Source organism: Urocampus carinirostris, chromosome 14 (genome assembly GCF_059441175.1).
Source record: "Urocampus carinirostris isolate Australia breed hairy pipefish chromosome 14, RoL_Ucar_1.0, whole genome shotgun sequence".
Lineage (NCBI taxonomy): Eukaryota > Metazoa > Chordata > Actinopteri > Syngnathiformes > Syngnathidae > Urocampus > Urocampus carinirostris.
The window spans coordinates 7577322-7601418 of record NC_142362.1 but is presented as its reverse complement, the minus strand read 5'-3'; the positions used below and the strand labels follow the sequence as shown (position 1 = coordinate 7601418).

The following is a 24097-nucleotide window of genomic DNA, read 5'->3' as shown; positions in this document are numbered from 1 at the left end:
ACAGATACTTTCATCACGGTAATGCCACTTTTTGCAGTGTTGCCTTCTCAAGTGTCCTCACCAAAGCGTTGATGTCTTCAGACTCCCTTTTCTCCCACTCTGTCTCTTTCACTCTCTGTGTCTCTCTTTTTCTCTTCCTTTGTTGTTCTTTGTCTCTTTCTCTGTGTCTTTTTAACTTCTTTTGCTCTAACTTTCTTTTTTCCTTTTCTCTCTTTTCTCTTTCTACCCTTCGCGCTTTCTTTTCTCTTTTCTCTCCTTCTGTCTTTCTATTTCTCTTTGGATTTCTTTCTTCCTGTCCCTTACTTTTCCCCCCTCTTTCACGACTTTTTATCTTTTGTTTCTCACGCTCTCTCCCGCTCTCTCTTTTTCTTGCTTTGTCCCGCCCTCTCTCCTTTTCCCTCCCTCTTTCTCTTATTTCTTTATCTCTTTTTCTTTCTCTTTAATCTACTAGTCCGGCCCCCGACAGAATGTTTGTTCTATCGTGTGGCCCCCCGAGTTAAAATGAGTTTGACACCCCTGGGCTATCGCTACGTTTGCCTCGCGCATTTCCGACAGATGTCCAAAACTGACGTCATTGGATCAGTTTTTCCTTTATTGTTCGTTTTTTTAAATTACGTGGCACTCGTTTTAAGTGCATTGTGCAATAATCTCATTTTAAGAGGTATTTGTTTCATGTTCTGATGCGCTTTTGTGATTTCTTTACAAATATAATAATAATAATTTCCTTGTATTGTCATTCTGTGTAACAATGTACACAGAACGAAATGTCGATTGCACCTGACCCGTTGTAGCGAGCCGATGCAGCCGCAGCCAACAGAGGGCGCCGCCGACCACTTTTTAAGTCTTAGGAATGACTCGGCCGGGGCGCGAACCACCGACCTCCCAGTCTCAAAGCGGGCGCCTTACCATCTAGGCTACTGAGCCTATAATGATGTACCTCAACAGGGGTTGGAACGGGAAAAAAAAAATCCTTGCAGGGGCAGATACTTTCATCACGTTAGTGCTACTTTTTGCAGTGTTGTCTTCTCAAGTGTCCTCACCAAAGCGTTGATGTCTTCAGACTTGTATATGAGCATTCGAATCTCTTCCGGATCCCCGCTGAAGATTGCTTGGATAAGCGGAGGCTGCAGATAAAACAATGCACGCATAGTGACACACACATCCATTAGATTTGCAGAGAGAGAGCATGACTGTGAGCGTAAAAGCAAGAGCTTCTACATAGTTTTGAATTTTCTTTGGATACAATCATCAAGTCGCAATGGCCGTAAGTCATTCTGATCTGAAAACAACAGGCGGGGTTGATAGAGTAATTTTGAAATACATGTGGTCTTAAAAAACATCGGATTTCAAGCGGTAGTTGTGTAGTGAAAGGAAGTCAGTCTCTTTTTAGAGAACCGGCTTTTTCTGCTCAACTCATTCAAGAGAGCCGGCTCTCAAACGGCTCACTTGCTTAGATGGATTAAATTACGAATTATGATGTTGTATAAAGAAGTTTAAAAAAAGCAAGTGTAAAAGGAGAAAATGAAAAAAGGAAAGGTTATTAGCTCAGGAGGTAGAGCGCTCGTCTTAGGATCAAGAGATCGCAGGTTCGAATCCGTGTTAGATGTTGAAGTGTCCGTGGGCGAGACAATGAATCCCTAATGTCCCCATTAAGCAGGTTGGCGCCTTGCATGGCTGCAAGGCCGCTATTGGTGTGTGAGTGTGTGTGAATGGGTAAAAGTGAAGCACATTGTAAAGCGCTTTGGAAAGTCTTCATTGACTTGAAAAGCGCTATAGAAATGCAGATCATTTCATTTCATCCCTTTAATCAGTATATCACCAACAATAATTTAATACAGAAAATGAATCCATAATGGGCAGCACGGCGGCGCAGTGGTTAGCGCTTGTGCGGCACAGTTCATGTCATGGGAACCTGTCGTGGGTTCAAATCCAGCTCCAGACTTCCTGTGCGGAGTTTGTATGTTCTCTCCGTGCTTGCGTGCGTTCCTCCGGGCACTCCGGTTTCCTCCCACGTTCCAAAAACATGCATTTCAGGTGAATTGGCCGGTCCAAATTGTCCCTAGGTGTGAATGAGCGAATGAGTTGTCTGTCCCTGTGTGCCCTGCGATTGGCTGGCAACCAGTTCGGGTTGTGCCCTGCCCACTGCCCGGAGATGGCTGGGATGGGCTCCAGCCCTGCGCGACCCTAATGAGGATAAGCGGTACGGCTAATGAGATGAGATGAGATGAATCCATAATTTGAATAAGAAAATGTATTATTCGACTTCATTCTATTTTCATGTGTTTTTTCCTTCTACAGTGAACGACTTCATTTTTAAACTTTTTTTTATAATTAATCTCATTCAAGTCGCGCAACTTAGTATCTCAAAACAAAATGTTCATTAACAATATACGGTGAGCGTAAAAGCTAGAGCTGTGACCTTCAGGACCTTCAAAATGCCCTTCGCAGAGACAAGGGCGGGTTTGTCATGCCGAGAATATTTGCACGCAGACACATTTTTGAAAATCAAGATTGTGCGCGGAGACGCGATTGTGTTCATGTATGTGTGTGTGTGTGTCAGTGTGTTTTTCAGAGGCCCTTTGTCCCTGAAGCCCATATTTGCGAACTTGCCATTCCAGACTTTATGTAAATAGGGGTTGCCGTGTCATCTGCAGCATGTTTTTGACACAGACGTAAAACAAGTACCGTAAATTCCGGACTATAAACCGCTACTTTTTTCCCTAACTTTCAACCCTGCGGCTTATTCAGTGATGCGGCCAATTTATGTAATTTTTCTAACGGCCGCTAGCGGCGCTCGAGTGTTGCTACCATTAACTGCCCTGTCATAGCTATATTATTATTATTAAAGCTTTGAAAACTCTCTCGGTGTACCGTCTTTCTTTGTAAATATGTGTAACCCATGTATAATATGTATTTGCAACGGTATAATTTTGTAATGTATTAATTTGTATTGATTTTAGACACTTATTCTGATATGTTTTGCACGGGTGAACGAAAAATGAGGGGCGGAACAAACGCGGGGTGCCGAGTTTATGTGAGGGACAGACAAGGAAAGAAGAGGGGGTAAAAAGTTGGTTAAAGAAAAAGGAGTTGCGTGAGTAAATGTGTTCATCTGATATATTTTTCCCACCCTTACTTTTGGAAATATACACTTTTTTCCTTGGATTACTTTCAACGGGACCCGGACTCTGCAGGTCTGCATCAAACCTTAAGTACCGGTATCACTTTCCGTTCATTTTGCCGGCTGTGATTTTTGGACTGTGGACTTTGATGAAGGACATTTAGTTTCAATGGCGGGACTTGAAGTCGGGTTTGGGTTAATTTTGTGTTTGTGTTACATGTTTAAATGTGGGCACATGCGGCTTATATACACAGGTGCGGCTTGTGTATGTACAAAATCGGTTTTCCTCTCAAAATGTGGTGGGTGCGGCTTATAATCAGGTGCGCTTTATAGTCCGGATATTACGGTAGTCAGGCAACTTTCCCAATGCAACCAACTTCGGAAATCTTAAATCCCCAGTGTGTAATGTTTGACCACTAGATTGCCACAGCAAGCAGCAAGACGAGACAAACATGCCGCCCACTGCTAGGTATGGATTCCACTACGTAAAAGGGCTCCATCCATCTTCCCATCAACTGTAATGATCTTCCTAGTCCCTGATGAAGGAAATCAACCCCAGAACATGATGCTGCCACCACCATGTTTTACAGTAAAAATTGAGTTACATAAATTTATTGACCTATGATTTTTTATTAAAAATACAGGTCATGTAATTTTGCCTAGTATTCAAATCAATGTTTTGTTTGTTTTTTTTTTTATTAAATGAAACATTTTTGTACGACTAAGAGGCACTACACTACTACACATTACACACTGGCCCGTTCAAGATACTTGATCAATTCCAGAAATATATTAAAATGATTTATCTATCCCAGGGCCAGGAGAAGTATTTTCTATTGTAGTGTTTTCCAACTGGTGGGTTTGACCATTTTCAGTAGGTTGCTAGCCTTTGCCTTGGCAAATTATTCCAAAGGGGAAAAAAACAAATAAGAGTCAATTAGATATTTCTGTTGTATTTTTGTAGTATTACTGTAGTTGCATTGTAGTATTTCTGTAGTATTTTTGACTTGTTGCGGTCTAGATTTCCATTGTAATATTTTTGTAATATTTCTGGAGTATTTTATAAGTATTTCATGAAGGATTTTTGTATTGTATCTGTAGTATTTCTGTAATAGTATTTTTATAGTATTCCCATAGTTGTATTTTTGTAGCATTTCTGTAGTATTTATGTATTATCTTAAAAGTATTTCCATAGGAGCATTTCTTAAGTAGTATTTCTGTAGAACTACAATAGTTTAACCTTCTAGTATTTCTGTAGTATTTTTTTAGCGTTACTGTAGATGGCAATAAAGCTCTGTGCTATCTCCTCTAACAGGTGCGTTTGAGAGGGACCATATCTCATTTTGTCATGATTGTGTTGGTTTTATTTCCTCTTTCTGCCAAAGAAGGTGGCTGATAAGGGGAGGGGAAAGTGGAAAACAGTGACAACAATGATCTTACAGTCCTCTCCTATTCTCTTGCGAAGACAAAATAATTTGATGTCTTCTCTCCTTATTTTGACTGTCTACTAAACTATAAACATGTCAGTTATCGAGGTCAAGTTTGAGTAAATAAACCGGACGTTTCCACAGGATTAATTTTATGGGTGTGCAAAAAAATCGGAACCCTTTAGTTTAAAACCTTTTTTTAAAAAAATATGTGAATAATAACGATTCTTGAATTCTCAAGTGTGCATACCAAGAAACAACTGCAAAGAATGTCAGCTGTTTACAGCAAATATTTTCTCGCAGTCAGAGTTGACTTCCTGCCCAACTTCCTGTTGGCTCCTCTTGGCCTTCTGAGAAAACCGACCGAGAGGAAGCACGGAGGAGCTTCTCACTTCTGCTTTCAAGAACGCTGATCCACCGACTTCCTCTTTTTCACATTTCTTCATTCCATGCTGCCATCACTATCATCATCATGTGACACTGCCTTAAGTTTTCTCGCTACAATCGACATTGGAGTCTGGTTCACTCAAAAACAAATTCAGGGATGAAAATGGGTCGGTGGTTAAAAAGGTGGGAATGGTGTGGAGGAGTTCCTGTACACTACACAACAAAATATTGATATGTTTATCTTGGCTGAATTTAGCCTCAAATCGGTTGCATGAAAACAGGTTAAATTAAGCTCGGCCGCAGTGATCTATCCTCCAAAGCCAACTTGCTCCTAACCAGGCTAACAACCCTGGGCATAACCAGCTCCAAGCACACCCAAACCCAACCCAAACATCCTCAAAAATTATAGCATTTTTAGAACTTTTCTTTAATAAAGGACAGGATAGGCTTAAAACACTAGCTAAAAAAGAAAGTAGAACAAAACCAAAATGTGAACAAAGCAGCGTCAGAATTTCTCCATTCCCTTGAAATGTTTCAGTCATTATGATTTCTAGCGCTTCTCACGCCCCCTCCTTGTTCCCATTTCGCCCGACTAGTGTCTCTTGCAGCATTGCGGCAGAGTCTGTGGATGCTCAAGTGTATTACAGGGAGAGCATGTTATGGAGTATGGAAGACCAAGAGGGCCATAACTCAATAATATTCAATTAATAAAAAGCACCAACAAAGCTCTTGATATTATCAGTTGCTAACAACCAAGCTAAGATTATCCCCAGAGATACATCTGGCACTTCTACTCGTCGGGAAGCTATGGCTCTCCAGATAAGACTCTTTTCAGACAATAACAGAGCTTAGGTAAAAATATCTGTGTTGTTCTAATTTATGGGAGAGCAATACCAATTAAAATATACACGCGAGTCCGACAAAACTATCAAAGCAGTGGTTTGGTCAGTTTTAACGAAAGTTTAAAGTCATGGTGTTACACCAACAGACATTATTTTGGCAGTACATCCCTAAGGAATCCTTTATATGGAAAAATCAATAAATGATCTATGTTCAAAGTTGAGACAACTTATGATGAAGTCACAGAACAAACTGTAAACACTCAAAAACGCCAGCCAAGCACCGAAGCAATTTGATTGGGTGAGCGGTAGGGATGGGTGTAGCCATGCAAAGGGGCGCTCACACTCTGAATCTTAAAGTTTGATGAGCAATCCCTCAGCCCAAAAAACGTAGAATATACTTAATAATCTACTTTTGTATTGAATAAAACTTGTCATGGATATCATTTTTCTTTTTACTTTATTTATTTGACTTTCTTTTTTCTCCATATTTCTACAGCACATTCTATTTCCTTGAATTTGATGGATTTGTATTGTTGTTTGGCTGTTTAATGCAGATTTTTTTATGAATGTTGCGATGTTCAATTAAAAAAAAAACGACTCTTCTCTTTCTCACCCAGTGCATTCTACACTGGAGGTAAATTAGTCGGTATCCTCGTTTGCTGTATAATTGACATTTTTACCCAAGAACTTTGCTAGCACCTTGAAACCATTATTTATGAAAATAATGAAGATCAAAATGAGCCTCAAACATTTTAAGTAACTGTGGGAGGGAGTTTAGAGTCTAAAGGGGGATATTTGTTGATCTGGGACACAGGCTCTGGCTAGTATAGAGTAATTATATATAAATATATATATATATATATATATATATATATATACATATATGTAATGGTTATATAGCACTTTTTGAGTTACCGACCCCAGGTCTACGGTGTGAAACATTAATGGGTTTTATAGCATTTCCTTGAACTTTCTTAATTTGTTGTATGACAGATGCTCCCCTACTTACGACCATTCGACTTACGAAGAACAGCAGATAAAAACATTTTTTTCGGGATTTCGAAAAATACCCGGACATTGCTGTAAGTTAGATTTTGTATGGTGCATTTTTCCAAGTAGAGGACAGTACTGTAAGTGCTTCTTTCCGCCGCTACCGGCGTGTGGCGCTGTGAGAGCTCACCAAGCATCCACCCCGATGAATAATTCCGGCTTCTTCATGCTAACTTTGACATTTTTACTGTTGAATATCTCGTGCATCCATTCAATATGGTTGGTGTAAAGTGTAAAGAAGAGGCGAGCAGTTTCTTCTGAAATGAAAGTGGAATAAGAAAGCTTGATGCGGTTGAGAAAATGGTTGAAAAAATGCTTGAATCTGTTTTTTTTCGTCCACTTTTTACCAAGGAGGAGGAAGTTGCCTAACTCTTCCAAAAGTAGGTAAACTTAACTTTATTTTGATGGTCGGGGTCAAGTTTTGTGACACCCTTAATCACGGGGAGTCCCAAAGAGCTTCACAGACCACAGAATGTCAACGCCTATTGTGTAGCTTTGTTTTTCAGTACTACTATGCTTTATCATTCAGCCTGCTTTGTAACGTTATAGATCATATTATTTTATTCAGGGTTCAAGTCCAGCTACCGCAACCTCCCCGTGTGGAGTTTGCATGTTCTCCCCGTGCCTGCGTGGGTTTCCTCCGGGCACTCCGGTTTCCTCAGACATTCCAAAAGGTTAAATGGCCAGTCCAAATTGTCCCTAGGTGTGAATGAGTGAGTGAGTTGTCTGTCTCTGTGTGCCCTGCGATTGGCTGGCAACCAGTTCAGGGTGTTCCCTACCCTCTGCTTGATAAGCTGGAATGGGCTCCAGCACCCCCGCGACCCTACTGAGGATAAGTGGTGCAGATAATAAAATGGATGGACGTTGAAGCCAGGGTCCGGGTGAGGTTGGGCCAAATGGGGTTTTCCACGAAAACAGTGCTGATAAAAACATCAAACTCTTTAAGGTGATTTTGGAAGTCTTTTGACAACCATAGATTTGGAAAACACAAAATTGTTTTCGCCCTACACCGGCGATTTTTAAAGTGCTAAGATTTCGAGTGTGTTGGATATGCAACTGGCTCCTCGTGCATTTCTTCTCTTAAACGACTCACTTGGCTTCAGGGGGAAACTGCTGTCTGCGGATATTTAACATATCTTTAGGAGCCTTGAAGAAGCCAGTTTGACTGAGACGGTTCTAGAACCTGTTTTGCAATGTTTAGGGGCCTCGAACTTCTGTTCTGGAGTGAACGAGCATATGATAATGCTTTTTTCTTTGGGGGGAGATCTTAAGGTGCTTAAGTGCTTACAAGTACGCAAGAGAATCATGTGAAAACCTCAAAATTCAAGCACTTTTGAAGGACTTTCAAAGTATTTTCGATGTATCCAGTCCCATTAAAGAAGAAATCCGGTTTGAATCATGTATTTTGCAAATAAACAAATAGATCTGCGTTTTACATATGCGATTTGGGTAAATCGCAAATGTATTAGTATATCTGAACAATACGTGTGTAAATATTTTTGAGACAAATCTCTACCCATTTTGGTGTTGGGTAAAAATTACGGTAATATGTACTCTATATTTTCAGTTGCAGGAAGTTCTTTCAATTTATCACTGGAAACACTTAATTTTTTTGCATGGCAAATAATAAAAGTCCATACGTAATACAAACGCTCCCCTACTTACGACCATTCGGCGTAAGAAAAACGGTAGATTCAACGTTTTTTTCGGGATGTTAAAAAAAATATCTGGACATTGCTGTAATTTTTCCGAGTAGAGGACAGTACTGTAGTTCTTCTTTTCGGAACTACCGGCATGCAGTGGCGCTGTGAGAGGTCACCAAGTATCCACCCTGAAGAAGAAATCAGACTTCCACTTCCTAGTTTGTATGTGAACATTCTATACTGTATCTCCAGTGCGCTAAGAGCATTTTTATTGTTTAATATCTCGTGCCTCCATTCGAAATGGTTGGTGTAAAGTGTCAAGAAGAGGCGAGCAATTTCATTAGAAATGAAAGTGGAATACGAAAGCTTGATGCGGTTGAGAAAATGGTTGGATCGCTTTCATTCGGCCACTTTCTACCATGGAGGAGGAAGTAACCTAACTCTTGAAGCCCATCTTCCAAAAGTAAGTTAAACTTAACTTGATTTATCTTTATAGAGCATATTATTTTATGAAATGTTTATTTTTGAGTACAAAACAATACAGGTTACTAAAACAAACCCTAAACATACTAATATAAACCTTAAACATACAAAATATAGCACTGAAGCAACTTACTAACAAATTCCACTTACGAACGATGGTCCGGAACCTAATACGCTTCATAGTGCCCCGTTTAGGTGTACCTGTCCTTTAGGGGGCGATGCAGTTCATTAGACAATGACATTCAAACTACCATAAATTCCCGACTATAGAGCGCACCCGATTATAAGCCGCACCCAGTACATTTTTAAAGGAAAAAACATTCCGTGCATTCATAAGCCGCACCTGACTATAAGCCGCATGTACCCGCATTGAAAAACGAGATATTTACAAAGAAAGACGGTAAACATTTATAGATATGCAATACCAAATTTTGTTCTGTACGATGTCACCAATCACTGAGATATGTCATGCCGCATATCATTGGAAAGCTTAAACTATTGGGATTCAAGATATGATTTCGAAATAGAGAAGCATCACAATAAGTCTGAACCAAGATCCCCAAAACTATAAAGGAGAGGTGTAACCAATGCTCCCTGTAATTTTCCTTACGGGTCTGAGCGTTCACACAAAGTCGGTGAGCAACGCTTGAAACAACAGTGAGCAACAGCAATCCCAAGTGTGGCAACTAAGTCATGATCAAACATGTCCAAAACTTGACATTTTGACTCGTGTACTATTGCAAAGGTTGTACGGCCTACAAGCGTCATTTGTTCTTACAATTCTTTCACAAGATATCCATTTCTTTTTTTTTCCTGATATATTTTGTCTCATAATATTAACATTTTTGGGGGCTTATTTAGTCGGTTGCAAGATACAGAACTGTACTTAATCACATTTTTAGTGGAAGTACAATGTTGGCAACAACATTCACTTGATATCATTGGAAATGATTTGAACGCAACACAAACTTTTTCTTCCTTTTTCCGTGTTTTTTTTCTATTTTTTTTTTAAATTCTTTTTAAAAAAGTCTCATTGTGTTTATTTTTTCCGAGCTGTTACTTTTTTCCTTTTGTTCTCTATTTACTTTTTTCCTACGTTTCTTTCTTTTCTTTTTTTCTGGCTTTTTTCTAAATTTTTCCTTCTTTCTTCTCTTCCTTTTGTTTCTTTTTTTCTCAGGTTTTCACTACTTTTTCATTTTGGTATTTTTTTCTTTTTTGTTCTATTCCCCCCTTCTTAAAAATCATTTTGTGCATAGTTTTACATAATATTTGGTCATGTTGGGATGGAAGAAGTAAAAACAACCCGAAGAGCCGTTTAGGACCCTTTAGTGAGCCGAGCCGAAGAAGCCGGTTCTCGACAAACTTTACTAACTTTACTCAACTTCGTTCTACTTCGACTCGACTTCAAAATACTGCATTCAGGACACAACGTCAGGGGAACCTGTGTATTTTTACCTTCATGCACTGTAACTTTGACTTAAGTCGCTTCTTAATTAGTCATTTTGAGCCCTGATTTTTGTGCGCTGGCTAGATTTTCTTGTGCGCTGAGATTGTGCGAGCAGTGCGCAATTGCGCACGCGCGCAGCTTAGAGGGAACACTGGGTGTAACTCACTATTGCGTTCCCTGGCTGTCTTCAACTATTTTGAATGTCCGCGAAAATGGCTTTGTTACATCAAGGACAATCCAGAGAATCCAACAATGTAAAATATTTATTCCAAAATACACAATATTGCTAGCAGATGAATAGGAATCCGCCTTAAACATTTCTGCTTCGTTGGATGTTGCTTCTTGAAATCTGTTCGTTTGGCCACATTATTTTTGTTCACAAATAAACAAACCTGTATGATTATTTCCAATATGGTAGTTACCTTCTCCCATTTCGAATGACACATTTTACATGTTGAGGGTTTGTTCATGCTAGTTTTATTTCATGCACAAAGCACAAAAGCATAAACTGTTTAAGGCGCATTTCTATTTATCTGTCGGCATTATCCATTTCAATTTGTATTATATCGTATATTTTTAGCCAACTGGAGCGCAACCGTGATCTCGTTGTAGAAACACGATGATAATAAAGGTGATTCCGATTTATGTTATTAAAGAGCAACTCACGAAACAGCAACAAACAAGTGTGGACAAATGAACAGGGTTGGGTAGGGTTACTTTAACTGGATTACTTTCAATGACTTTTGGATGACTCCAATACCAAATATGCTAATAAAAGACAAAATAAACTAAATATGAATCAAATGATGACTCACAACACGTGGTAAGCTTTCTCTCCTGGCTTTGATCTCTTTGATCTCCGGCAAAACGAACATCAAATGCGACCAGGGTTGGGTAGGGTTACTTTAAGTGGATTACTTTCAAAGACTGTTGGATTACTCCAATACCAAATATGCTAATAAAAGACAAAATAAACTAAATATGAATCAAATGATGACTCACAACACGTGGTAAGCTTTCTCTTCTGGCTTTGATCTCTTTGATCTCTGGCAAAACTAACATAAAATGCGACAGAAACAAAATGAAAACAGCTTGCCAACATCATTTTTGCCGTTCCACGTGTTCCGTTACTCCCGAAGCCTGCACAAAATCTAGTAATAATATTCATATTTAGTTTCTTTTGTCTTTTATTAGCATATTTGGTATTGGAGTAATCCAAAAGTCATTGAAAGTAATCCAGTTAAAGTAACCCTACCCAACCCTGCAAATGAAATATCATGAAATGAAAGAATGAATGCAATTTAATGCTTGGGATCATGTGCCCTTTTCCACAGCATTCTTTCAAGCATGCATTCATTCATTCATTTCATGCACTCAGTCACATAAATCGTACTTACAGACGCTGTCCTATTTACGAAACGAAATAAGTTCCGGACGATCGTTTGTACATTGAATTTGTCCATAAGTTGCTTCAGTGCTATATTTTGTATGTTTATGGTTTATATACCGTAAATTCCGGACTATAAGCCGCTACTTTTTTCCCAAACGTTCAACCCTGCGGCTTATTCAGTGATGCGGCCAATTTATGTCATTTTTCTAACGGCCGCCAGCGGCGCTCGAGTACAATAGGTAAGATTTAAACTGCAACTTCTTAGCTTGTGCACAAATTAAATTAGCGTAGACATATCCTCATCATGCAAAATGCAAAAAGAAAGGCACATGACGCAACTTTCAAGCTAAACGCAGTCGAGCAGTCAGATATAGGACTTACTTTGCGAGCGTGATGCTAGCGTGTTTTTAAGTAAGGGAGCGTGGGACCAGGTCAACATGAAAAAGTCTCTTTCCCATATAGAAGTAAGACGACTTTGATGACGTCAGTTATGAGGAGGAAGATGAGGACGGTTTACCGTGTTTACTACAAGTACGGTAAGTTTTTTTAACAGAGCTGTTTACTGCGTCGCGAGCGTGTTCCTGGTAGCGTTTTGCTACCCTTCACAGGCACGGTTTGGGATGAAAGTTATAATAGTATTATTAAAGCTTTGAAAACTCTCTCGGTGTACCGTCTTTCTTTGTAAATATGTGTAACCATGTATAATATGTATTTGCAACTGTATATTTTTGTAATGTATTTATTTCAGAAACTTATTCTGATATGTTTTGTACGAGAAAATGAGAAAGAAGGGGCGGGGCAAACGCGGGCTGACGGGAAGTAGAGTAAAGGTGAGACGTGTTTGTGGACGCGGCCGACAATAGTGGATATATATTTTTCCCACCCTTACCTTTGGAAATATACACTTTTTTCCTTGGATTACTTTCAACGGGCACCTGGACTCTGCAGGTCTGCATTAAATGTTAAGTACCGGTATCATTTTCCGTTGATTTTGCCAGCTGTGTTTTTTGGACTGTAGGGTGAGGGTTAATTTCGTGTTTGTATTGCGTTTTTTCAATGTGGGCGCATGCGGCTAATATACAGGTGCAGCTTGTGTATGTACAAATTCGGTTTTCCTCCCGAAATTTAGTGGGTGCGGCTTATAATCAGGTGCGCTCTATAGTCCGGAATTTACAGTAAGTATGTTTAAGTAACCCGTATTGTTTCCTATTAAAAAAGTAAACATTTCATGAAATTATATGCCTTGTAAAGATACATAAAAATAAGTTTAACTTACTTTTGGAAGATGGGCTTCAAGAGGAAAAAAAACGTTCCGACCATTTTCTAACCGCATCAAGCTTTCTTATTCAACTTTCATTTCAAAGGAAACGCTCGCCTCTTCTTTATACCAACCGTATTGAACGGATGCACGAGATATTAAAGAATAAAAATGTTCTTAGCGCACTGGAGATACAGTATAGAATGTTTACACACAAACTAGGAAGAGGAAGCGGATTTCTTCTTTGGGGTGGATACCGGGTGATATGCTCTATAAAGATAAATAAAATGAAGTTTAATTTACTTTTAGAAGATGGGCTTCAAAAGAAAAAAGCGTTCCGACCATTTTTCCAACCGCATCAAGATTTCTTATTCCACTTTCATTTCAAATGAAACGGCTCGACTCTTATTTACACTTTACACCTAGCATATTGCATGGAAGCACGAGATATTAAACAATAAAAATGTCAGTTCTTAGCGCGCTGGAGATACAGTATCGAATGTTTACACACGAAGAAGGCGGATTTCTTCTTCGGGGTGGGTGTTGGATGACCTCTCATAGCGCCACACGCGGGTAGTGGCGAAAAGAAGCACTACAGTTCTGTCCTGTACTTGGAAGAAAGTGCACACAATACAAAATTACAGCAATGTCCGGATATTTTTCGACATTCCAAAAATTTTATTCGTATCTATCGTTTTACGTAAGTCGAATGGTCGTAAGTAGGGGAGCGTCTGTATATATATCTAAAATGCACTCATATATGAATTTTGTCAATACAGTGGAACCTCAGTTTTCGAACGCCTCTCAGTTCGAACAAATTGGAGTCCAACCAAAAATTTCAAGAAATTCTTGCTTCGCTGTTTGGTCAAAAAATCGGAGTTCGAAGGCCGGTAATGCGTGAGTGCGTACGCTAGGGTGCCATGCTGAGCGTCGTGACCTACTGTTATCGCGTGCGGACGTGCTTCGTTTTGCTTTCGCTTTAAATATAGGTGTACGGAGGGTTTTAGTCCCTAATTATGCCTCCGAAGAAAGTCAGTGCAAGCAGCAAAGTTGCTACAGGTGAAAAAAGAAAAGTAGTGCGTACAACTATTGCATTTAAGAAAGAAATAATAGTCAAATATGAAGAAGGTGTGCGAGTTTCCGATCTTGCTATAAATACAGCATGGCTTCTGCTGAGCACCACAAAGGTAAGAAATCCTATTCATAATTCTTTTTTTTTTCTTTTTTTTTACATGTTCACGTTAGCGTAATCTTTCGTACGGAAGATTACGATAACGCGAACGTACGATTAGCCTGGGTTAGCTTCATGTTTCCGTTAAACATTCAAGGTAAACATTCAGGGTGTTGGAACGGATTAAAACGATTTACATTATTTTTGATGGGAAAAATGATTTCGGTGATGGAACAAATCGGTTTTCCAACAGGGTTCTGGAACGGATTATGGTCGAGAACCGAGGTTCCACTGTAATTGTAATTACTGTCACTAAAGAGACAGAGAGGGATGTCAAGAAGTCAGAGAGTATTGGAAATTTGGAAAGTGAACACTTCCTTGCGTTTAAATCAATAGAAGGTTCTTGATGTGCTCAAATAAAGCATGTTATCATTTTTGCTAAACACGATGTGGTTAAGCAGCACGGCGGCGCAGTGTTTAGCACGTGTGCGCCACAGTTCTGAGGTCATGAGATCAAACCTTCCTGTGTGTAGTTTGCATGTTCTCCCCGTGCTTGCGTGGGTTTCCTCCGGGCACTCCCGTTTCCTCCCACATTCTAAAAACATGCATGTCAGGTTAATTGGCCAGTCCAAATTGTCCCTAGGTGTGAATGAGCGAGTGAGTACTCTGTCTGTGTGCCCTGTGACTGGCAGGCAACCAGTTCAGTGTGTCCCCTGCCCACTGCCTGAAGACAGCTGGGATAGGCTCCAGCACCCCCGTGACCCTACTGAGGATATGCGGTGCAGATAATGGATGGATGCATGGACTATGTGGTTAAATGTGAGCACTTTTTTGTTGGACTACCTGATTTTAATTTCCTCTATTTTAGTTTTCCAAGGTTACTTTTATCACTTATCTTAATCAAAATGCAGACATATTATATATAGTTCGTTTATTTTGTATTTTATGTATGAATATTTGGTATTGGAGTAATCCAAAAGTAGTCGGAAGTAATCCAGTTACATGACTGCAATATTATGGGATTGGGGTTTCGTCACTGCATACCTGTCAACCTGTACGTTTTTACCGTACAAAGTACCTTTATTATGCATTTTAAGACGAGTACAAGAAAATCTGTACGGAAAAACGCAAATTTGTCAATGATGGGTACCATCCGGTATACACCGACTATCACGAAACGGCAAATCAATCGAGTCAAACGAGTTCGCCGCGGTAGCCTCTATCTCGGTATCGTTTTTTTGTTGCAAACGAAGCGAGCGGTTTGATGCTACTGTGCGCATGCGTCTGCCGTCTGGGGATTTCCCATCATGCATCATTCCGATCTCACGTGAACAAAGCGAAAGCAGAGCAGTAGGCCTACATTACAACATAGTTTTGAATTTTCTTTGGATACATTCATCAAGTCGCAATGGCCAACCCTAAATTATAACGCTGTGAGTCATTCCGATCTGAAAACAAAAGGCGGGGTTGATTGAGTAAATTTGAAATACATGTGGTCTTAAAAAACATCGGATATCAAGTGGTGGTTGTGCAGTGAAAGGAAGTCCGTCTCTTTTTGGAGAACCGGCTTTTTCGGCTCAACTCATGAAAGTGAGCCGGCTCTCAAACGGCTCACTTTGCTTTCATGCATTAAATTACGAATTATTATGTTGTATAAAGAAGTTAAGAAAAAAAGGAAGTATAAAAGGAGAAAATGAAAAAGAAAAGGCTCAGGAGGTAGAGCGCTCGTCTTGGGATCAAGAGATCGCAGGTTCGAATCCTGGCTCCTCCGTGTTTCATGTTGAAGTGTCCTTGGGCGAGACACTGAATCCCTAATGTCCCCATTAAGCAGGTTGGCGCCTTGCATGGCTGCACGGCAACTATTGGTGTGTGAGTGTGTGTGTGAATGGGTAAATGTGAAGCACATTGTAAAGCGCTTTGGAAAGTCTTCATTGACTTGATAAGCGCTATATAAATGCAGATCATTTCATCCCTTTAATCAGTATATTACCAACAATAATTTAATGCAGAAAATGAATTCATAATTTGAATAAGAAAATGTATTATTCTACTTAATTATATTTGCATGTATTTTTTCCTTCCAAGCTACTTCATTTTTTAACTTTATTTATAATAAACCTCATTCATGTCGAGCAACTCAGTATCTCACAATAAAATGTTAATTAACAATATATATGATATAACGAAACACATGTGCAATATAACATGTTAAACTACATAAATAAACACGTTTGAAAAAAAATATGGTGTAAGATTATTTTGTATTTTGTAAGGGAAAATACGACAGGTATGACACACTTACAGCCTGCCCTCGCGGTAGCATTTGCTGTGTGCTGTCTGCTGCACAACACAATTCACGACACGTCATTAAAAAAATAAGCGAGGGATTACTGTAAATATCTAAGCACCATAACTCATTGATGCATTTAGTTAGTACAAACATCTTCTTTGTTCCTTTATCATCTTTGTTTTCCTCATCCTCACTGTAAAAGGTGGACCTGGAGAGCCACGTCCAATTTCGTTGTCACAATATATTCAACCCATGTTGTAAGAATGACCATAAAGGTATGTTCTATTCTATTCTATATATGATGTAACGAAACACGTGTACAATATAACATGTTAAACTACATAAATGAATACGTTTGAATACGTTTGGTGTAAGATTATTTGTATTTTGTAAGGGAAAACACGACAGTTTGTAAAGGCATGGAGCCCTGGAGCTTGACAGGTATGACACACTCACAGCCTGCCCTCGTGGTAGCATTTGCTGTGTGCTGTCTGCTGCACAACACAATTCACGACACGTCATAAAAAAAAAATAAGCGAGGGATTACTGTAAATACTTGAGCAACATAACTCATTGATGCATTTAGTTAGTACAAACATCTTCTTTGTTTTCCTCATCTTCACTGTAAAACGTGGGACTGGAGTGCCACGTCCAATTTCGTAGTCACAATATATTCAACCCATGTTGTAACAATGACCATAAAGGTATATCCTATTCTATTCTATATATGATATAACGAAACACATGTGCAATAAAAAACTACATAAATAATCACGTTTAAAAAAATATGGTGTAAGATTATTTTGTAAGGGAAAATACGACAGTTTGTAAGGGCAAGGAGCCCTGGAGCTTGACATGTATGACACACTCACAGCCTGCCCTCGTGGTAGCATTTGCTGTGTGCTGTCTGCTGCACGTCTAATTTCGTTGTCACAATATATTCAACCCATGTTGTAACAATGACCATAAAGGTATATTCTATTCTATATATGATATAAAGAAACACGTGAGCAATATAACATGTTAAACTACATAAATAAATACGTTTGGTGTAAGTTTTTTTGTATTTTGTAAGGAAATATACAACATTTTGTAAGGGCATGGAGCCCTGGAGCTCGACAGGTATGACACACTCACAGACTGCCCTCGTGGTAGCATTTGCTGTCTGCTGTCTGCTGCACAACACAATTCATGACACGTCATAAAAAAAATAAGCGAGGGATTACTGTAAATATCTAAGCACCATAACTCATTGATGCATTTAGTTAGTACAAACATCTTCTTTGTTCCTTTATCTTCTTTGTTTTCCTCATCCTCACTGTAAAACGTGGACCTAGAGTGCCACGTCCAATTTCGTTGTCACAATATATTCAACCCATGTTGTAACAATGACCATAAAGGTATATTCTATTCTATTCTATATATGATATAACGAAACACATGTGCAATATAACATGTTAAACTACATAAATAATCGCGTTTAAAAAAATATGGTGTTAGATTATTTTGTAAGGGAAAACACGACAGTTTGTAAGGGCAAGGAGCCCTGGAGCTTGACAGGTATGACACACTCACAGCCTGCCCTCGTGGTAGCATTTGCTGTGTGCTGTCTGCTGCACGTCTAATTTCGTTGTCACAATATATTCAACCCATGTTGTAACAATGACCATAAAGGTATATTCTATTCTATATATGATATAAAGAAACACGTGAGCAATATAACATGTTAAACTACATAAATAAATACGTTTGGTGTAAGTTTTTTTGTATTTTGTAAGGAAATATACAACATTTTGTAAGGGCATGGAGCCCTGGAGCTCGACAGGTATGACACACTCACAGACTGCCCTCGTGGTAGCATTTGCTGTCTGCTGTCTGCTGCACAACACAATTCATGACACGTCATAAAAAAAATAAGCGAGGGATTACTGTAAATATCTAAGCACCATAACTCATTGATGCATTTAGTTAGTACAAACATCTTCTTTGTTCCTTTATCTTCTTTGTTTTCCTCATCCTCACTGTAAAACGTGGACCTAGAGTGCCACGTCCAATTTCGTTGTCACAATATATTCAACCCATGTTGTAACAATGACCATAAAGGTATATTCTATTCTATTCTATATATGATATAACGAAACACATGTGCAATATAACATGTTAAACTACATAAATAATCGCGTTTAAAAAAATATGGTGTTAGATTATTTTGTAAGGGAAAACACGACAGTTTGTAAGGGCAAGGAGCCCTGGAGCTTGACAGGTATGACACACTCACAGCCTGCCCTCGTGGTAGCATTTGCTGTGTGCTGTACGTCTAATTTCGTTGTCACAATATATTCAACCCATGTTGTAACAACGACCATAAAGGTATGTTCTATTCTATTCTATATATGATATAACGAAACACATGTACAATATAACATGTTAAACTAGATAAATAAATACGTTTGGTGTAAGATTATTTTGTATTTTGTAAGGGAAAATACGACAGTTTGTAAGGGCATGGAGCCCTGGAGCTTGACAGGTATGTTACTGATTCCATTTTTCAACAGTTATTTCGTAATTCTATCGACTTCCATTTTTAAATTAACCCTCCCAACACAATTAATTAACGCGGTATTGTTGGAAATACTAAAGCGCTGCGGTTCCGAGTGAGAAAGCCGCACGGAGCTCACTAAATACGGGCATGTTTAAGCTAGCGATGGCTAGCGACTCTACCTGGTCGGCGAGTTTGAGGACAGCCATCTCCGGCTTCGGCGGCTCATTCACGCCGACGGCTTGGTAACCACGACGCCGGCTGCGACGCCCGGTCCTCCGCCTTCTTTTCCACCTCCTCCCCTTCGACAGTGATGTAGGGGGGCGGGAGGCCGAGTTTGGTGAGAGCCGCCGCCGAGGCCCCGGTTCTCGGTTGCTGCCGCCGAAACGCTCCCTGGGTCTACCGGGAAGGAACCGCCAAGGGGATCCACATGTTGGCCGCAGGAGGGTTGTTCCTCCCCGGTGTGCTGGCAGGGGAAGGCTGCCGGGCGAGTTGAGTATCAGCGGAGGATAAAACAGGAAGTTGGAGATTGTCTTTTTTGCTTCTTTTGATGCTTAAGAAGCTCCCTCAGCATCAACAACTGCAAGGAAAGCGCACGAAGGCGAAGCACTCTTATCTATGCTGCCACCTGTAGGCGAGATAGGGAACTTCATTTGAAATTAAAGGTCACGGTTCATCCATCTATCTGTTATCTGCACCGGTTATCATCAGTAGGGTCGCGGGGGTGCTGGAGCCCATCCCAGCTATCCTCAGGCAGTGGGCAGGGGACACCCTAACCTAGAGACAATTGATGCTTTACTTACCTGTCGCGCTCCAGGGCTCCATGCCCTTATAAACTGTCGTATTTTCCCTTACAAAATAATCTTACACCATATTTTTTTTCAAACGTGTTCATTTATGTAGTTCAACATGTTATATTTTACATCTGTTTCGTTATATCATATATAGAATAGGATAGAATAGAATAGAGTATACCTTTATTGTCATTGTTCCAACATGGGTTGAATATATTGTGACAACGAAATTGGACGTGGCACTCCAGGGCCACGTTTTACAGTGAGGATAAGGAAAACAAAGAAGATGTATGTACTAACTAAATGCATCAATGAGTTATGTTGCTTGAATATTTACAGTAATCCCTCACTTTTTTTTTTAATGATGTGTCGTGAATTGTGATTTGCAGCAGACAGCACACAGCAAATGCTACCACGATGGCAGGCGGTGTGTGTGTCATACCTGTCGCGCTCCAGGGCTCAGTGCTCTTACAAACTGTCGTATTTTCCCTTACAAAATACAAAATAATCTTACACCATATTTTTTATTTATGTAGTTTAACATGTTATATTGTACATGTGTTTCGTTAGATCATATATATTGTTAATTAACATTTTGTTGTGAGATACTGCGTTGCTCAACTTGAATGAGGTTTATTATAAAAAAAAAGTTCAAATATGAAGTAGTTTGGACGTTCACTGTAGAAGGAAAAAATACATGCAAATAGAATTAAGCAGAATTTTCTTATTCAATTATTAATTCATTTTCTGCATTAAATTATTGTTGGTAGTATACTGATTAAAAAGATAACCACAAACCTGTCTTTTTTAATTTTCTTCTTTTATAATTCCTTTTTTTCTTAACTTCTTTATACAACAATAATGATTCGTAATATAATGCATCAAAGCAATTAGCCGTTTAGAAAGAGTCAGTTACACAATTGGCGCAATCCCAATTGTGCTTGGGAAGGACCACATCTCATTTTATTGTGATTTTGTTTGTTTCCTTTTTCTGCCCGTGATAATGGATCCCGGGAAAGTTAGCGACGGGAGGGGAAAAATATACCAAATATCAAACTAAATTTCCCTTTTTCTCTGTCCTTTTCTCTCTTGTCTCTTTATCTTTCTTTTACTATCTCTCTCTTTGTCTGCGATCAAAGCACTGCTTGAAGGTACAGTAAATGGTTTAAAAATTATATAATCCTAGCTTTTTTGCCAGTATATTATTCTTCGTTATCTACAGTTAATTATCAATGTGTATGTACACGATTTTTTTGTATTTTGGGTACAAACTTCTTTCAGTATATGGCTACTTTAAAGCAGTTTTGGCTTATATGCAATGTAGGCTTATATGCGCTTATATTTGGTACTTGAAGCGGTTTGTTTTTTCTGGTCATTTTATTTTGGGAAAAAATCTGAATATATTTTACTATGGGGCAGCATGGCGGCGCAGTGGTTAGCGCGTGTGCGGCACAGTTCTGAAGTCATGAGATTGAACCTCCTGTGTGGAGTTTGCGTGTTCTCCCCGTGCTTGCGTGAGTTTCCTCCGGGCGCTCTGGTTTCCTCCCACATTCCAAAACATGCATGTCTGGTTAATTGGGCGGTCCAAATTGTCCCTAAGTGTGAATTAATGAGTTGTCAGTCTCGGTGATTGGCTGGCAACCAGTTGAGGGTGTCCCCCTGCCCACTGCCCGAAGATAGCTGAGATGGGCTCCAGCACCCCCGTGACCCTACTGAGGATAAGTGGTGCAGGTAATGAGTGGATGGATGAATATTTTACTATCTCTGCTTTAAAGGTACATTGTATCATATTTGCCAACTAAATGGCAATTTATTGTCCAATGCAAATGAAAACCAGTGCTAAATGAGCACAGGGTAGCAGCACGATGACGAACATGGCAGTTACTACTACGTATGAAATACAAATTTCAACCTCTGAATATTTTATAAAAACGATCCTTGGTGTGATATTTCATGTATTTTTGCCTGTTATTCAAATCAATGTTTTTTTAACTTAAGATTTCTTTTGTACCACTAGGAGGCATTAAATATTACACACGGTCCCTTTAAACTGCACAACTATCATTTCATACATTAGGGAAGTAGATTTTTTTCAATATATTTGGGTCGTATCTGGTCATTAGGGTGGAAAGGTGGGTCCTGGGGTAAATGGTCTGCGTTTATATAGTGCTTTCAGGTCACTGAAGACCTCCTAAAGCGCTTTACAATGTGCTTCACACTTACCTGTTCACACACACAATGAGAGCGGCGTCAGCCTTACCTGGTTATCGAGGGCATCAGGGGTTTAGTCTCTTGCCCGAGGAGTAAGACCAGTTGAGAACGAGTGCTTTGTTTCTAAACTGGTGAGTCAGGCCCTAAAAGTGGGTCCCAGAACCCTTTTTCAGTGATTCGTGGGCGTTTGCCTTGACAAAAACAATACCAAGGGAAAAAAAAAAAAAAGATTTCCTACACTGAAATTTCATTGAAAGCATCACAACGAGTGAGCAGTTCTCCCATCGTGACATAATAACCAATAAAATACCACAGTGTATGTTGTTTTTAACATTTCGGGCATGTGAACCCTTTAAAAAAAATAAAGTGAAATGTGCACCCATTGGTTTCCAGCCGCATGAACTGAAAATTATATTCACACCTAAAAATGTGCTTCATATACAACAAAACAATGATGTTTATAACGACAGGTTCATTCTAGAAAATGAATTATGCTTGTGTCTCCAAAGTTCCATGAATGTGAGCAGGCTTCTACTTGTTATCTAACAAATGAACCCAAAACCAAATCTCAAACATGTGATAACATGAAGTTAACCCTTGGATGCAGGACCTACGAGTACATACACTCATCGATAAAAATACTAATAGCATAATGTCATAAAATATTTTATGAGGTATGCCTGGAATATGACAATATTACAACTTAAAGATTTTGAATAACAACAACCCCTGGGGTCATTTTTGGACACCACGTATGCATCCAAGGGATAATGGAGTACAGCTCAGCATCTTGGAACTAGGAAACATTCTCTCTCCTGCATTTGGACAAATCAGATGGTACATGCGTGTATGTGTGCTGCAGGAATGTGGGTCAGAGTAAAAGTGAGATGGAGGAGTGAGGGAGTGGGGGAGGGTCTCTTTAACCCCTTTGCTCACCATCTTCCAGTTAGTCATGCTTGTAGTTGACCATGTTTTCTTTTGAACCCTTTGCAAAATCAGTGAAATGAAGTGTTAAATGATATTCGACCACTAGATGGCCCCTTGTTGCGGGCCAGTGCCGAAAAGGTCAGCGTGGCGGCAGGATGCCAGACGAACTTGGCGGCGACTTAAATGTGGGTTCCGCTGTGGAAAACAAATACACTTAAAAGCAGTGTCTGAAACTCGAAAGTAAGCGGACACCAGGGACACCATTTTTCACAAGTTGAAACACATTAGGACGACTAATCGCAAAAAAAAAAACATTATTGCAAAGTATTAAGGATTGATAATCAGAATATATAACAGAACAACACTTTAAAATTAAGTTTATTATAAATCTACTTATAACATTCATTGCATGGATATGACATGGCTGTTTTCCATCTGCCATCACTATCTACCTGTATTGACTCATCTTCATTTGTGCAATGTTTGCTTTGCGTCGTCTGCTACAAGCCACGTGAACTCCTCTTTCCACGATGCTTTACGTTTTGTCGCGTCATCAATTTTGTTAGCTTCTTTTGAATTTTTCTTCTGGGGCTGAGGTTTTGGCTTGATTCCTAACTACTTATCAAATTTTCTTGTGTTCTCTGTGCTTCTACATTGGAAAATGATATGCAAATGCACGACCTTATAACGCTTGGAAGAGTCCGGAAGCACGAAGTTATTCGATGCAGGCTTCTGATTGGCTGCCGATTATGCAAATTGCCAAAAGAACCGAAACTTCCAAACCGAACGAAGATTTCGAAATCGGAATAAAGCAAACGTTTGATAAAAAAAATAAAAATAAAATACATAGACGTTGTGTAAGTTATACGCCCGACGTAAACGATGCACGCCCCGGGCGTCCGGGCAGACATTATTTCAGACATTGTTTAAGGGGATAGTGTGTAATATTTAGCGGCTCCTCGTGGTACATCAAATTTTTCAGTTAAAAAAAAAAACTGATTGCAGAAACACAAACTATCATACCGATGTTCATTTTTAGAGAAAATCATAGGTCGAGAAATTTGTATTTCTTTTACATAGTGCAATCCCTACCGAGGAAGTCACCATGTTTGTCTGG

General features: G+C 39.4%; 1 protein-coding gene across 4 annotated transcripts in view; it reads right to left on the bottom strand.

Annotated features, from left to right (window-relative positions):
• Positions 1-19654, bottom strand: part of ankrd44 (ankyrin repeat domain 44) — an 82821-nt gene extending 63167 nt beyond the window's left edge. For all 4 annotated transcript variants that reach the window (XM_088352615.1, XM_088352618.1, XM_088352617.1 and 1 more), the window contains exons 1-2: positions 19231-19654; positions 1041-1124 (exon numbers count right to left, since the gene is read on the bottom strand). In XM_088352615.1, coding sequence (XP_088208741.1) covers positions 1041-1124; positions 19231-19257 — 111 coding nt within the window. In that variant the 5' untranslated portion in view covers positions 19258-19654. The remainder of the gene's footprint in view (positions 1-1040; positions 1125-19230) is intronic.
• Between the last annotated feature and the right edge of the window lie 4443 nt (positions 19655-24097).